The sequence below is a fragment of the Rutilus rutilus genome (assembly GCF_951802725.1).
Source record: "Rutilus rutilus genome assembly, chromosome: 24".
NCBI lineage: Eukaryota > Metazoa > Chordata > Actinopteri > Cypriniformes > Leuciscidae > Rutilus > Rutilus rutilus.
The window spans coordinates 5577390-5594475 of NC_140228.1; the positions used below are offsets into that span (position 1 = coordinate 5577390).

Genomic DNA, 17086 nt, shown 5'->3' on the forward strand with positions numbered 1-17086 from the left:
ACTGTGCAAACAGAAAAAAAAAAAAAACATATATTCACACATGACTACAGTTGTGTGAAGATCATTACATAGACACACTAAGGTTCAAAGCAAAAAAAAAAAAAAAAACGTATGCAAACCAGGGAGGTGAACAATAAAAAGTGAATGTAAGGCACTATTTTGGGGACTGTGTCTTAAGAAGATGCATCCGATATAGACAGGACAGGAAGTGCTGATTAAAGAACAGGAAGAGACGAAAGAGTGTGATGTGTGTGTATATATACACATGCTGTATAAGAGCATACACACACACACATAACACCTTATAACTCTTTAACACCTGTTAAAAATGACCAGCCTTTTAAAAAATTCTTGTAAATCACCCGTTATGCTATATTATCCCCCAAATATTGGATTTAATCTTCTTGTTAACATGTTTTCTTTAAATTAGTACAGGTTTTGTATATATTTTTGGAACTAATTGATCAAAAAAAAAAAGTATGTTTTTTTAAAACAAAAATATGAAGCAGCACGACCTTTTCTACATTGATAAAAATAAGAACCATTATTAATAATTGAGCACCAAATCAGCATTTTACTATGATTTCTGAAGGATCATGTGACATTGTATTTTTTTTATCAAATACTGTAAATGCAGCCTTGATGAGCATGAGAGGCTTCTTTCAGAAACAATAACAAATCTTACAGAGCCCAAACTTTTGAACGGTAGTGTACATGGCCCTTGTACAGTGTTATATAGAAGAGAAAAAACTTCATGCACAGCCAGTGTTAAGAAAAAAACATTTATTGTGATGGTCCTTTTTTAAAAAAAAGAAAATTTCCTCTTACAAATGTACATGTCTGATCATCAAAAATCAATGATGCAAGACTAAATCAATAATCAATTACATAAAAAGAACCTACAAGGAACCAGTGAAAATGTCAAATTGGCAAATTGTATTTTAGTTTTGAGAAAACACAGCAAAATGCACACAAAAAAAGACCTTTGAAAATGAACATAATGGAACACATTGCAACTCTACACACCGACACTAGTAATCAATATTATACTTTGTCATTTCCACCCTTTATTTCCTGCATGTGTGTTTTCTGCTCTGTCTAGGGTGCTTAAAATTGAATGTCATGAGCACTTGCCAGTCCTTGAATGAGATTTAAGTGACAGAACCAGGCAGTTTCAATATAACTAATGAGAATGAACTGAGGGAACAGTGTGTACTGTAAGTAACAAGCTGGACAGTTTTTGCTCCGTCTTACTGTAAGCGACACACTGAAATGCTTCTGTGGTCAAATGCACTCAAACACTGATCCGATGACCCTGAGAACAACTGATAACGCTTTGCAGATGCATAAAAGAAAATCTGTAAACACATGAAACAAACACAACATTTGGAGAAAGACTCATGAAGGAAGCACGTACGGAAACCTGCAGTCACAAACGGCCGGACTTTAGCAGTGGCACAATGTCAGATGCTGACACACACTGATGCTACAAGCAATATTTTTGTAGGAAAGCGTACAGGAACCATACCAGCCAACAGAACATGAGTCAGATGAAGAGCAAACAACAGAGTGCCTTGGTGCATACATCAGACTAAAAGATGTTTAAATCTCTGTGTAAACAATGAGTGACGTACACGCGCGAGAGATCATTTCCGGCGCTTGCGCAGATCGAAGCGCCCGCGCCCTCTGACCTTTTCCGTCGCTTTCCGGCGCTTGCGCAGACCGAAGCACCCGCGTCCTCTGATCATTTGGGTGTGTGTGTTTACAAGAGGACAAAAACTATATAAATACTGTTCGTTTTCTCACACAAACCGTTCGTTTCGTGTCTTAAGCCATCAATGTGTACTTACGATGGGGAATTGTTTAATTTGGACGATGGGGAATTGTTTATTTTGGACGATGGGGAATTGTTTATTTTGGACTCTGTGCATGCTGTTTTGAGACAGTGACCATAGACCTGCATTATATGACTGACAGACAAGAACGGTTTGACCTAAAAATATCAAAATTGAAACTACTCCGGAAAAAAAGACACCTACATCTTGGATGCCTTTGAGGTAAGCTAAAACATAGCAAAAATTTATTTCAAAGTGAACTATCCCTTTAATAGGATTTTGTACATTGAGTGACCTAATGACATTTTGTATCACGCTAATTTGTGTCAAACAACTATTTTTGTTTGTTTGCTACGGCCTTTTTTTTTACCGATGAGTATGTACTTCAAAGTCACAATAATACACCTGAATTCAATAAAAGAAAGTTTTTTTTGGAACATTTGATAAAACACTAAAGAAATTAAACATCCTGACACTTTGATAAAATCTTGAGAATATCAACATTGCATAATCAAAACCTGTGAGCCTGCATTCATCTATAGTAAAAACACGCAAACAAAACTTCACACACACTCAAGCAAACACACTAAAGTTCGAGTGGCGTCTCGACCTGTTCGCTCAACTGCATGGAGAGGTAGTCAGCAGGACGCCTGCGAAAAGATCAGCACACATAATGAGCTGAAACAGGTTTGAATATATTTTCTTTTTTTCTTTTCTCAAATGCAGAAGGTGAGCAAGAGCACATTCATTCTACAAATCGGCTAATCACACAACAAAAACTGTAAATGAATTATGAATATATTCTTTAAAAAGTATATCCAATGAGATGGTACTTTGATATATACTGTATTATGGTACAAAATGATTATCATATTCATGGTACCACAGTATTTACCATGGTACTCCAAGGTACTTGAAAGAATGTTGTGGCTTTACTGTGTTAATCGCCTAAATAACCATGGCTATAAACCATGTTATATAAGTGTAAAATGTTTTTTTAATTATTAAAATTATTAATCCTGCCGTCAGCATGAATGAATGTGTTTGGGATGCTCTTTTTTTTTTTTTTGGACCACCACCAATACGTTAAAACTGCACATTTTAGAGTGGCCTTTTATTGTGGCCAGCCTAAGGCACACCTGTGCAATAATCATTCTGTCTAATCAGCATCTTGATATGCCACACCTGTGAAGTGGATGGATTATCTCGGCAAAGGAGAAGTGCTCACTAACACAGATTTAGACAGATTTGTGTACAATATTTGAGAGAAATAGGCCTTTTGTGTACATAGAAAAAGTCTTTGAGTTCAGCTCATGAAAAATGGCGGCAAAAACAAAAGTGTTGCGTTTATAATTTTGTTCAGTGTATATTCATTGGTCAGTTGAATTATTATATATGATTATATTATATATAATAATAAAAATTATTTATTTAATATTACATACTTTTTATTTCTACCAATTAATGAACTGAATTAATATTAATATACATTTTATTATATTATAATATACAACTACATTAATACATACGTTTTAAACAGTGTATTGATATTAATTAAATTTTATTTAGCACAAATAAACAATATTTAGTATTAGAAAAAAGCTTAACTACTTTTAAACTCTATATTGACATTAATTAAATTGGCAAATAATTTTAATATTTATAATACATCTTATTATAGGCTTCACCACAGAGAGCTTAATGCAAAACACACACACACACACACACAAACTGATCTTTCCTCACCTTTTTTTGTACAAGTAGACAAACAGCGCAGCACCCAGTGCGAACAGCAGAAGCGCTGCGAGTACAAGCCCGACCTGCAGTGCGACCGGTGACCCCGCTGGACATACAAAATAAACACACACACACACACAGTTACTTATTTAGGCCAGTATAAACCCAGGACTTCCAGAAGAGCAAACTCTAGCAGTTATCTGTCATTAACATCTGTGTGTGTGTGTGTGTGTGTGTGTGTGTACCTCCATGAACCAGTCGCTCCTGTGCGGGTGAACATGAGAGCTTGTTGTTGTTCAGTGTCTCAGTGATTTTCTCCCTCTGTTGGTGAGAAACAGCAAGAACAGGCCCCCGTGCGTCCAATATACCCGCCTCGCAGGACACATTCACACCTGACATAGCGTAAAGACAGGACATCAGGTCAACTCAATTCAGGTACATTTTAACACCATGAATGTGTGTTTTATTGTGTCTTACCTTTAACATGCAAGCTTGAGATCCCACAGTTACACAAATCTTCTAACAAATCAGTCAATTCCACCTGGTCACAATCTGAGAGAGACAGATGAAGAACTCAGTGAACGGCTCTCAAGAAATACTGATTTTATTTAGAAGAGGACATTTTAGATGCATCTCACATTAAGTGCCTACTGAAAAGTGCAGACATTAGTACAGTAAATACAGTAAAAACAGTAATATTGTGAAATATTATTACAATTTAAAATGGCTGTTTTCTATTTTAATATAATTTGAAATGTAATTTATTCCAGTGATCAAAGCTGAATTTTCAGCATCATTACTCCAGTCTTCAGTGTCACATGATCCTTCAGAAATCATTCTAATATGCTGATTTGATGCTCACGAAACATTTTTGATTAATATCTACTATTATCTATTAACTTTTTCAGGATCTTTAATGTGTATAATGTTCAAAAGAACAGCATTTATATGAAATATAAATCTTTTGTAACACTACTGTCACTTTTGATCAATTTAATGCATCCTTGTTAAATAGAAATATTAATTTCAACAACATTTGAACATGTGTGTGTACTGACTATTTCCATTAATATGTGACTTGATGTATTAATTTGGATGAGGCATAGAAATCAACATTTGAAATGTTTCCAGTTCTTCCGAGGACCGTGGGAACACTTTAACTTCCTACCAAGTGAAAAAAGACTGACAACCTGGAGGACAATGAGGGATAAGTCATCTAAACTCTCCCATCTTCTCTGAGTCACTTGTCAATTCCAGCAGTTTTAATTCTCTGGGTGTGTTCAACATGCTTGTGCATGTTTTGTGGGTTTTTGACACACATACAGCAATTCTTCAAATGTTCTCGATGAGTGTTATAGAGCATCACAAACCAAAATAACAGATAGATGCTACTGGCCGGCATGAGAGAAATTCATTTGAACCTTTCCATTTTTGTGTGTGATCAATTGAGTTCAACAATGTTGTTCTAAAAAAAATATATGTTATGCATTCTGGGTTTTCAACAGAAACCGATTATTTTTTGTATTTGAACGGCTTTAACAGATGTACAGAGACAGAGGCAGGTTTGTAGAGTGATCTGTGGCTAATATATGCATTATTCGAACATAGTGTTTGCCAAGCCACATTATTTTTAACTTGAGCTTCTGGTAGATTGCATTGGTCATAATGGAATTGAGCTGCGGCATGAATTTTGTCATTATTTACTCACCCTCATATCATTTTAAACCAGTATGCTGTCATTTTCTACCCTGGTAATCCAGAGTTCTCACGAGAGCACAAGTTGAATTTGCTCAGCGAGTTACTCTGGCGTGGAGTAATGATGCTCATTAAATATGCCCCTCGATCTGAGCTGCACCAATCACATCGGGTTATCTGATATAGGCGGGCCAGAGGCGAGCTAAACAGATGACGACAGCGCTGTGACGTCGAAGTCATTAGTAAACAGTGCAAGATGGCTATGGATGAACACCAGTTGTTTGAAACGGCTTTGGCCGCTACAATGAACGAGTTAGACTTGGCTTTTTATCTAAAACAGGAACAGAAGACGCCGCTCGAATCGTTCCTTTGCAAGAAGGGCGTTTTTGCTGTTTTGCCGACCGGATACGGCAAGAGTCTAATCTATCAGTTAGCTCCGCTGGTAGCTAAGCGTATGGCTTGTTGTGATTGGTCGTAGAGTTATCCAATTGCGTGCAGTGAGATTTTCAAATGCATGCTTGGTGCCGCCCCTCGAGCTGGCTGAGTTTCATTAGTCGACGCCAGACCATTAATCTTTTAGATTTAGATCTGGATTTCCAGGCTAATCATTTTCTACAATCCTTTTAAAAACACTTACTTCCTGGTGTTGATTTTCTCTGCAGGCACACATCCATGGAGCTGGAGAAGGCAGGACTCGGGCAGAGGTTCTGGAAGCCTGGAGTCTCCTTGGATGAGACCCAGAGAAAGAGCCCGTCTGATGCACATCGAGAGAAGGAATCAAATCTTACAAAAACACAGGCACACAGAGCATGAAAACAGCGTACAAAAACTGCTGATTCCAATAACACACTGGATTCAAATACAAAAGCAGCTCCCAAACATACTCGGACAACATGCTTTCCTCGTGTGTTGAGTTGTGCTGGAGAATTCTTTGTAACTTTGGGTCATCGGATAAAACAAACCAGTCCAAACGGCGCGAGTTTTTCCCATAAACACCTGATCCTGACGGCTCAAAACACAACAGCATTGCAGAAAATGCCAATTGATCCTGCGCTGGAAAACTCTGATCTGCACAAACACAAAGATCCATGAGTAAACAAATGAATTTGACTCTTTAGAATTAATCAAAATCACTGGTTTGTCTATAGAGAACATCAGTCTCTCAGAAGTAACAATCCCATTCATTTTATCCATTGAACAGTTTATTTATTTAACTTTTATTGTATTTTATTTGAGGTTGACTATCCATGCCTCAATCATGTTTATTAGTCAAATGACCAGTAAAGAACAACACAGTAGCACACTAGTATCCCATTCCAAACATAGCACACATTAAAGGCAAAAAGCAATCCAAAACAAATACTTACAAATAAAACGACTTTAAAAATGAAAACAGGAGTAAAATGACTTTTCCCACAATCCTGCGGTTGATCTCCTTACATTTCCTCACATACTTGAATATTTAACAATTGTGTTTATATCGTTTTAGACTAACAATCAATGATTTTATCATTTTTATTGTTTATTCCCTAATGAAATCATTAAGTACACAGCCTTGTTGTACCTATTTCTCAGATTTTCCTATACTTTTCTGCTTTAAATCAAAGTATGTAATATTGTGATTCATCTCAGAGCTGTTATTCAGTCTTTAATGAAGAATTCTCAGAAATGTCAATGGAGAAAATGCGTTTCAGAGACAAAAGTTCAAATGATTTTCGGCTTTATTTTTGCACACATCAGTACTTTTTTTTTTAACCAAAACATGCACTTCAAGCTGTGCCTCACAAAGAAGACATTTCCAGATCGACACACCCACCTGCGTTAGACACGTTCCCGATGAGATAGAGCCCGTCTGTTCCTGTGCTGCCAGTGAGCGGGAGATTAAATTCTTTAGCATCTTCCCCAAAAAATACTAAAACAAGTCCATTCAATGGAGTCAACGGTGGGCCTTTCAACTCCACAAATACACATTGGAAATTTGTGCAGTTAAGTATGTTGAATTCATTGAAGAGGAGACCCTCAGGAGGTGGAGGTATAGTGGGTTTCGCGGGACAGTTATTCTGCTTCCTTGGAGTGGGAGAAGCGACCTGTTGACACATGATGGAGGGTTAATATGGCATGCATTTGATGGGTCCAGCACATAAACTCCTAAGAAAGCGGTGTCACCCGGCACAGTGAGTAAATGCTATGCATGCATTCAGTGCCTAGACGACCTACTACATTTGTCAAAATGTGCAGTTTACAAACTGCAATGCGCTCGTCCTCTATCGCCTGTGAATTTAAACATTTCAACTTGATTTATTATATGATTTGACTGCCAGAAGTTAAATTTTTTACTTAAAATGGATTAAAAAAAAAAAAAAATTCCTGCAATGGTCTTGCTCTTTACTGTACCCCATGTTTGTTTTGCTACAACATTTCTGTAAACAAATGTAATTTGTAATGTAATTACAAATGAATCAAATCCCTTTTTATTGAGGTAATAATGTTTGAAAAACATATCACTGTATACAGTTTGAAAGTAATATACACATTTTTTAAATAAAATATCATAAATAAAAGTAAAGTACAGTAAAAAATAAAAGTAAAGAAAAGTGAAATAAAATGAAGTAAAGTGAAATAAAAAAGAATAAAAGTGAAATAAAATAAAGTAAAAGTAAAGTGAAATAAAATAAAGTAATAGTAAAGTAAAATAAAGTTAAAGTAAAGTGAAATAAAGTAAAATTAAAGAAGTAAAATAAAGTTAAGTGAAATAAAATAGTTAAAGTAAAGTGAAATTAAATTAAAATAAAAGTAAAAGTGAAATAAAATAAAGTAAAAGTAAAGTGAAATAAAAAAGTAATAGTAAAGTAAAATAAAGTTAAAGTAAAGTGAAATAAAGTAAAATTAAAGAAGTAAAATAAAGTTAAGTGAAATAAAATAGTTAAAGTAAAGTGAAATTAAATTAAAATAAAAGTAAAAGTGAAATAAAATAAAGTAAAAGTAAAGTGAAATAAAATAAAGTAATAGTAAAGTAAAATAAAGTTAAAGTAAAGTGAAATAAAGTAAAATTAAAGAAGTAAAATAAAGTTAAGTGAAATAAAATAGTTAAAGTAAAGTGAAATTAAATTAAAATAAAAGTAAAAGTGAAATAAAATAAAGTAAAAGTAAAGTGAAATAAAAAAAGAATAAAAGTGAAATAACAAAGTAAAAGTAAAGTGAAAAAGTAAAATTAAAGAAGTAAAATAAAGTTAAGTGAAATAAAATAGTTAAAGTAAAGTGAAATTAAATTAAAATAAAAGTAAAAGTGAAATAAAGTAAAGTGAAAAAATAAAGTAAAAAGTAAAGTGAAATAAAAAAGAATAAAAGTGACAAAATAAAGTAAAAGTAGAGTGAAATAAAGTAAAATTAAAGAAGTAAAATAAAGTTAAGTGAAATAAAATAAAGTTAAAGTAAAATTAAAATTAAAATAAAAGTAAAAGTGAAATAGAATAAAGTAAAAGTAAAGTGAAAAAGTAAAATTAAAGAAGTAAAATAAAGTTAAAGTAAAAGTAAAATAAAAGTAAAAGTGAAATAGAATAAAGTAAAAGTAAAGTGAAATAAAATAAAAAATAAAATAAAGTAAAAAGTAAAGTGAAATAAAATAAAAAATAAAATAAATTAAAAGTAAAGTGAAGTGAAGTGAAATCAAATAAAGTGAAAAAAAAAAAAATGTAACAGACCTCAGAGGAATAAATTCTACTAAACACTTTGCACATGGTACAAATGAGATCAAGTAAGTTTCTATGAGAATTCGGCATGAAGCTCACATGAACAGAAACACAAGCTCTCACCCTGAAAGCACTGAGGTTGAGTCTCTCGGTTCCACATCGACTGAGGGTCTCATCGCCGGGTAACGCGCTGATGTCCTCCAGCAGAGGGATCTGTCTCGGTGTCAGCGCTTGCGTTATCTCTGAAACCCTTTTATCAGATCCACGAGTGCGATAAACTACTGCGTCCAGCAAACCGCTTCTCGGAATATTCTTACTCTCCTTAGAGGGCGGAGACTTGCTGCGGTACAACACTACAGCGTCTGGTCCATTCTGAATAGTGTTCGATGGGACTCTAATGTCAGGGCCGACCTTAGCACAGCCAATCTGGAAGAACAGATTCAGAAAGATTTTAAAAGCTGTCACTTTATGTTTGTTTCAAGGATGCATTAAAAGTGACAGTAAAGACATTTATAATATTATAAAATACTTCAATTTCAAATATATCTTTTGGACTTTCTATTCAACAAAGAATCCTGAAAAAAATGTATCCATGTTTCCACAAAAATATGAAGCAGCACAACTGTTTTCATCATTGATAATAATAATAAATAATGTTTCTTGAGCAGCAAATCATCATATTAGAATGATTTGTGAAGGATCATGTGACACTGAAGACTGGAGTAATGATGCTGAAAATTCAGCTTTGATCACAGGACTAAATTACATTTTACTATATATTACAATAGAAAACAGCTATTTAAATTTGTAATAATATTTTACAATATTACAGTATTTTTGATCAAATAAAATGAGCCTTGCTGAGCAGAAGAGACTTCTTTCAAAAACACTAAAGGGGACCTATTATGCCTTTTTCAATGTCAAGTCAAGTCAAGTCAAGTATATTTGTATAGCGCTTTTCACAATACAGATTGTATCAAAGCAGCTTCACAGTATTAAATTAAAATAATACAACAAGGTTTGTTTCTAGTGGAATTTATTGATAAAATCAAATTAGATATCCCCAGAATATCCCCAACTGAGCAAGCCAAAGGCAACAATGTCTTTTGTTTTTTTGGGATCTGTTAGAAAACACATTATTTTTCCCATATTCTCCTCTCTTCCCAGTCTGTCAGTAGCGCTCTGTTTAGTCCCGGTCTCTCTGAAGCCCCTTCTGCTCAAAAGCACAATGTGCTCTGATTGGTTGGCTGGAGTAGGGTCTTGTGATTGGTCAACCATAACCCCCTTACCATAACCGTGAGTTTCAACACAGTAATAATAACTAACTCAACCAGGCCCCGCCCCTTTATTTGCATATGCCTTGGGCAGAAATCCTTGGGCAGAAATTATTTAAATGAGGACGTTAATTGTGACGTGTTCATTCCCGGAAGAAAACCCCAAGACTACAATGGAGGTGTTTCAGGGAGTTCAGAAACAGTGCACACTGATATTAAGAATAACTCCCTTTGGAATGACTTTGTAACTTTGTAACCGTTAATTTTCAAAGTCGTCACCTGATTGGTTATATTCTACACGATATCCGGGTCGCGTTTTTTAATGGTCCGCCTAGAAACAAAGATGCCGTGATGCCAAACCCCCTCATGGAAGAAGAACGCCGTCATGTTACAACTATGAACATCTTCAAAAGAATGTAAAGTATGTAAAGTTTGTGTAAATACTTTTTTAAAAAAGTATCACACACCGATCTGTTATTGTAGGACATCAACGTTACATTTTCACGCCCCTAAACATGACGCGGAACAAAATGAACTGTGATTGGTTGCTTTGCATGTCAGTCAAGGCGGTCGTTGGCCAATGAAAGCTGCCATGGAGTCCAGACATTCTGCCGTCAGTCTGAAGGTCTGGCTACACGAGACTATAACTTTGCAGACCTTTTTCATGCTCAAAGAGCAACATTACCCACTAAAGTAAGTTGAAAATGTAAAAAAAAAAAAAAAAAAGCATAATAGGACCCCTTTAAAAAAAAATTGTAGACCCCAAACTTTTGAATGGGAGTGTAAATAATTGCCTGTTATTTTATAGCTGACTGCTAAATGGAATTCAAACATGACTTATTTGCTCTTCTTTTGCAAGCGTTCAAGTAAGCAGCTGCTCACCAGGAAGTATCCGTCATCATCTGTGAAATATCCATTCAGCTCCAGCTCATAGTACACCTCTACATTCTGTCCATTGATCATCACCAGCCAGATGAAGTCCAGCGACATACGGGAGCCAGACGGATGCCACAACTCTATAAACTCCTCGTCCTCGGCTCCTCCTGGTGTGTCAGTGTTGACCTCATTAAGCAGGAAATCAATACCGCTATGAATCTTGGGATAGCTCGGTCCTCCCACCGTAGAAAAGGCTGAAACAACAAGGCAGAACTTAAAAACATGACCGGACACAGTTCTTTGATACGCATAATGGGGAACTCATTTATATACATATGAAGAGTTCAGATGCAAAAGCCTCTAAATGCCATCTGAAATTTTCTTATAGAATGATCATTTTTATCAAGCCCGTATATTTAAGTTCAATAATTTCACTTAAATGGCAATGCAAATTACCTATTAATTATCATTTAAGTGAAATTGCTGAACTTAAATATACGAGCTTTATAAAAATGATCATTCTAGAAGAAAATTTCAGATGGCACTCTTCATATATATTTACATATTTATTCATTCTTATACATGGTATGGACTTGTTTTTTAGGTATTCGCTCGTAGCAGATTATAATTAACATGTATTCCGTGCACATTGTGTCATAAATGTATGATGCTTTTATGTATACGGTTTACGTGGCCTCATTAATTGCCCCTTCGGGGACAAATAAAGTGTTTTGAATTGAACCCTAAAAATGTGTCCTTAACATGGAAGAGAAAGAAAGTTGTAAATATGGTTCTGTTTCGCAACATGAAATCAAGACCTACTCATGTTAAGCGGGCAGGTCTGAAACCAAACGCAGTCATTGGGTTTATCGGGACTCCGGGGCCTCGTAACAAACAGTCCCGGATCTCTCGTCCATTCGGTAACACCACATCGACTGACATGAACACCAGCTGTGTGAAAACTGCAGCGTACAAACAGGGGTAAATATATATTGAAATACACAATAACGCATTGTATGGCACGGTGCTGATCACCTTTCTGTGAGAATGAAGGGTTTTCTCCCGGGTATGAGTGTCTCTGTGAGGTTCTCACTGGGCATGTGCGCAGAGTCACCATAGACAAAGGCATCGATTGGCTGTTTGTGGCTGAGGGGGTCGCCCTTAGGGAAGTCTGTCGACGGGCCGTCATACAACGCAAATGCTGCACTTTGTGGCACTGAAATATCAAATATTACATAAAAATGTATTTAGTTGCATATGAATATTTCATCACTTAATTTAAAATTTTTATTATTAAAGATACATTAAAGACCACTATGATATTTTTCATTATGGCCTTATTTTCATGACATTGAAAATCTAAACACTCAGCAGCATACTATACTGAAAGAAGTTAAATAATAATAATAATTGTTTGAAATGTAAAGTACATTTATAATGTACACAGTTGTTATGCTATTCTGCTTAATAAAAAATAAAAAAATAATAATATCAGGATGATTTTCATTAATTCAGTTTTTTTCCTATCGCATTACGAGAATTTAGAAGAGAATATTTGTCATGAAAATAATGCAAAACACATCCTCCAAAATTTTAAAATGGTCTTACAAATTCGTTTCATTCCCTTTATGCAAAATATAATTCCATTTTTTTTTCTTTTGAATCAGAGGTTATATGTGATCTGAACATTTCTAAGATTTACCCAACAACATTCGAGACAATAAACAACACTAAATTGTTTGAACAATTTACCGTTGTATTGTTAACTAAACCACAAATACACACACAAAAAAAATGTATTTAAATGAAATAGTTTAAATAAAATAAAATATAATATTAGATAAAACTTATAACGTAGAATTGTTGTCTCGGCTAAAATAAAAGCTAAAGTAAAAAAAAAAAAAAAGTAATAATTCAATTAAATGTTTAAAAGTTAAATTTAATAAATTAAAGCAAAATAGAAATATATTATAATATTATTATATTATATTATAAATAGAAAATGACACATAAAATTACTAAAAATGTAATTCCAAAAATTAACAAACAGTATAATGGCGTGTAAATAATACTAAATTACACTGGTTTGGAATACTGATTTTAAATAAGTTTATCTACAAGTATCCGATTAACTCTACCTGCCAAATTTTCAGTCTGCACAGGTATGGTGAGGATCCCCGCCTTGTTTTTGGAGACCTCCACACTCGAGCTAATAAGGTCTGTGGTGACGTCATAAAGCACCAAAGAAAACGTCCTGTTTGCCATGCCAAGATCGAGTTCCACAAAACCCCGTCGGTCCGGCCCGTTGATGTCGACTTCGTTGATCCAAACTTTTACAGGGGTCGGCGGTGGGCAATGATTGACCCACTTAGGGGTGGGGGGGCCAGTGTTAAACGTCCAGAGGTTTCCCGACTGCCAGCAGCGCTGAATGGACTCATCCCCCTCCAGAGCCGCCTCATCCTCCAGGAACGGAACCGAGCCGGGAGTCAGAACTGACGCGAGGCCATCGGCTCCTTCTACGGATTTACGAGAAGTGTACACCACTGCGTCCAACAAACCCACTCCTGAAACTCGTCCCCCAACAGAAACCGGGTCCCAGTTGGGACCGTAGAGTGCGATGGCGTCGGGCCCGTTCTGAACGGAGTTGGGTGGAAGAGAGATGGCGGGAGGGGGAGTCAGTTCAGCAGAGCCAACTAAGAAGAAGCCTCTATGATCCGTTAGCTGTCCGCTCAGATCGATGACCCGGTAGGCTGTGTCTCCATTGCCGTTGTAGAACACCAGTGTGTATCCATCCAGAGAAGCGGGATTCACGCCATCATTGTACAGCTCCACAAATTCATTAGTGTCCAATTTGGGATTGTCACAGTTCACTTCGCTGATTATTAAACATTGGGTCGTTTCTTTAAAGATGCACATTAACAGCAAAACCCCCAAACTCAGCTCCACACGCATGGCTGCTGCCCTGATAAAAGCTCTCAGCATATCACAATAAGCAAGTGGACCTGTGGAAGGAAAACAGAAGTTTCATTCCAAATGCGTGCAGTTCACTTTCAAAACATCTTAAGTTTCGTTTCCATTCAATCCAGACACATTGCTTCCCCAACAGTTGCGATATTAGCAAATTCAAGGACAACCTATGAACTGGAAGGCTTGAAAACACCCAAACACGTGAAAACAATTCTAAGGTCTGTTCAAAAAGATATTCAATTCTCCGCATTCATTTGACACTGACACAAGAGATCATAACAAAGAACATTCAAACCCATGAAACAACATTACAGGTCTTCTGAAGTCGTACAACAGTGTTGCATGAGGAACAGACAACAGTTTGGGGGGGGTTGACCTATTATTCCTAGTAGCTGTTGTTGTATTACAAATTTATGAAATGTTTAATTTAGGTTGCAACAGTAAAAGTTGAGTACATTTAAGTTAGCATTTTAAGGTTAGGTTAGGATAATAGTAACAACAGTTTCTGCCAGTCCTGTTTTTCTCTGTTGTAAGAAAATATTAGAGAAAATATTTTCTCTATAGACCATTTGTCTTTAATGGCTCGAGCCCCAGCCCCAGACGATGAGTCGTTAGGTTGATTGGATTAGCTGTTGGGGAGACTTTCACCTTTTGTCTTTAATGGCTCTGGGATTGGCTCTTGGAACCGGAGTTCCTGGCCAGTATCAGTATTTGAATAAATGATGCTGATTCAATTGGACTGGTAGCGCTCTCAGAGTAGGGTGTGTTCATACTTAATTTACATGCTTTGTTCAGAGACTCCACCTCTATGTAATCCCTCCCCTCTTTGAAAAGTATAATTACAAGGAATACTGTATTATGGACAGTCTTGTTGATGATGAACTACAGACTACAGACTTGGAAGAATAAATCTCTTCTGCTTATAAGATCCATCTCAAGTCTCCTAGTTTTTGCTTCAATGAAGGAATAAAAACTTTCCAACACTGTGAAGGAAGTGTGGTTCTTGAACGTTAGTGTGAACTCTGGCATTTAAATACACACATGGGCACTTGCACAACAGCATCTATCTGAGTCATCAGCTGAACACAAACTTCAATAATCATCAAATTTAGCTCCTGTCACAGTTATAAATGCCGACCAGGCAGCAAGTGTTCAGAACTTTTCAGAAAAACCTTTCATTTCACCAACATGCAGTACATTGACTGCAGAGTGCATTTACACTATGTACACTTTTTAAGGTTTATGAAATGCAAGCAGTAAATGACAATTAACATTTGAGAAACTCTGTAAAGGGCAATTCGGACTAGAAAGGGAAAACAAATAAAAAAAAACACTTTTCAACAGTGTACACCCACTTTTTAATCCTTGGTTATTATGGAAATATTGGAAAACAAATGAAGATCTTTTTGATGAAATCTGATAACTTTCTGTCCCTCCATTGACAGCTACGCAACTACCACTTTGAAGCTTCAAATTACTCAAGATCGTAAAACTAATCCATATGAATTGAGCGGTTTAGTCCAAATTTTCTGAAGAGACTTGTCACTTAATATGATGAACAGATTGAATTTAGGCTTTTATTCACATATAAATATTCATTAATTCACACATCAGTTGTGGTAAACTGAAACTCAAACATGTTCGCTTGACGAGCGAGAACCAATGAGGTTCATTCTCGTGTTACGCATCACGTTTGAGCTTCGGCAAGAGGTTTGTTCGAGCACGTCAAGCAGGTTCGGTTGAGCTTCTGTTATGTTTGCTGATCCGTGTTTATATGTGAATATAAGCCTAAATTAAATATGTTCATCATTATAATTCAGACTAAACCCCTCAATTAATATGGATTAGTTTTACGATCTCTTTATGAACTTTTTAAAGCATCAAAGTGGTAGTTGCGAAGCTGTCAATAGAGACAGAAAAACTCTCATCAAAAAGATTTTCATATGTGTTCTTAAGATGAACGAACGTCTTATGGGTTTGGAACGACATGAGGGTGAGTAATTAATGACAGAATTTTCATTTTTGTGTGAACTATCCCTTTAAGACTGAGTATAGTCACAGCATGCAGTGCACTAATATGCCATTCAAAACATAGCCTAGCCTACAGCACTATCATAACGTCATACAATGTATTCAAAGGATTGTTTACAGAACACAATAACGATGGATACAGTAACGTTTTGCACACTGCAGTGAAGAAGACAAAAGTATCCAAGTAGAAGTACCTAACTTCACAACGTTAAGTTAGAAGTATCTTACTTAACAACATCTACACAGACTATAGTAGATACATTGTTTATTGCTGAGAAATAAACAATGAATTTAACGTACTTAAAAGTTACTAGCTACTTCGCCATCACAATGACAAACGATTTCGCAATTGCGAAGTTAAAATCCCTGCAGATTTGATCTGTTTAACTAAAAGCCTGAGCGAGAAGATCCGCATTAACGTGTGGTTTAATGGAGAAATGTTGCTTACCGTGACGCCCGATGCTCGACTGAACGGGTTTGAAATTGTTTTATGAAGTTTCAGTAACTTTTGCTGTGTGGGGGAACCGATTTGATCCGGTCGGTGTCTTCCACGCGAGTGTGGGCGGTAAATTCACGCACATTCCCGGAGACATAAATCCTAGTTCCCAGAAAGATGCCTCTGTCCTTTGTGTGCAACAAGGCTTTTCCTACACGCATATTGCTTCACAGTGGATGCATCATTTCCCGAGTTTTGCAATTACCCCAAAACTGTTTCGACATTTAAGTTAGGCTACACTTGAAAACCAATTAAGGTACAAAATATCAAACAAGTCTAATGTATTTTAAAGAAAGATGATGGTGATGGCACAGCACTTGACAAGAAAAAATACAACAATGTAAAAATGTTTTCTCAGCTACTGATTCTTGATTTCACAATATCTTCATAATTTATTATAAAAGTCTTGATAATTTATTTTCGCTACATTTCTTTAATGTGGCTTATATAATAGGCTAGCCTACTGTTTTGATTGTCCCAGACCCC

At 35.9% G+C, this 17086-nt stretch overlaps 1 protein-coding gene across 1 annotated transcript; it reads right to left on the reverse strand.

Annotated features, from left to right (window-relative positions):
* Positions 1 to 768: 768 nt before the first annotated feature.
* Positions 769 to 16769, reverse strand: LOC311284507 (uncharacterized protein). Its single transcript, XM_084399528.1, has 13 exons — positions 16553 to 16769; positions 13245 to 14108; positions 12142 to 12322; positions 11929 to 12068; positions 11113 to 11360; positions 9080 to 9382; positions 7084 to 7354; positions 6152 to 6335; positions 5905 to 6050; positions 4050 to 4124; positions 3818 to 3964; positions 3582 to 3678; positions 769 to 2485 (listed from the first exon to the last, which is right to left on the reverse strand). The coding sequence occupies exons 2-13, from the start codon at positions 14086 to 14088 to the stop codon at positions 2422 to 2424; spliced, it is 2700 nt and encodes an 899-aa protein (XP_084255654.1). The 5' UTR covers positions 14089 to 14108; positions 16553 to 16769; the 3' UTR covers positions 769 to 2421.
* Positions 16770 to 17086: the final 317 nt, after the last annotated feature.

Coding starts and splice junctions, on each gene's coding strand:
- LOC311284507 (XM_084399528.1), bottom strand. CDS start 14,088: ATGCTGAGAGCTTTTATCAGGGCAGCAGCCATGCGTGTGGAGCTGAGT. Junction 7,355..9,079: donor TCAACCTCAGTGCTTTCAGG/GTGAGAGCTTGT, acceptor ATGTGTCAACAG/GTCGCTTCTCCCACTCCAAG. Junction 3,679..3,817: donor GGAGCGACTGGTTCATGGAG/GTACACACACAC, acceptor TTGTATGTCCAG/CGGGGTCACCGGTCGCACTG.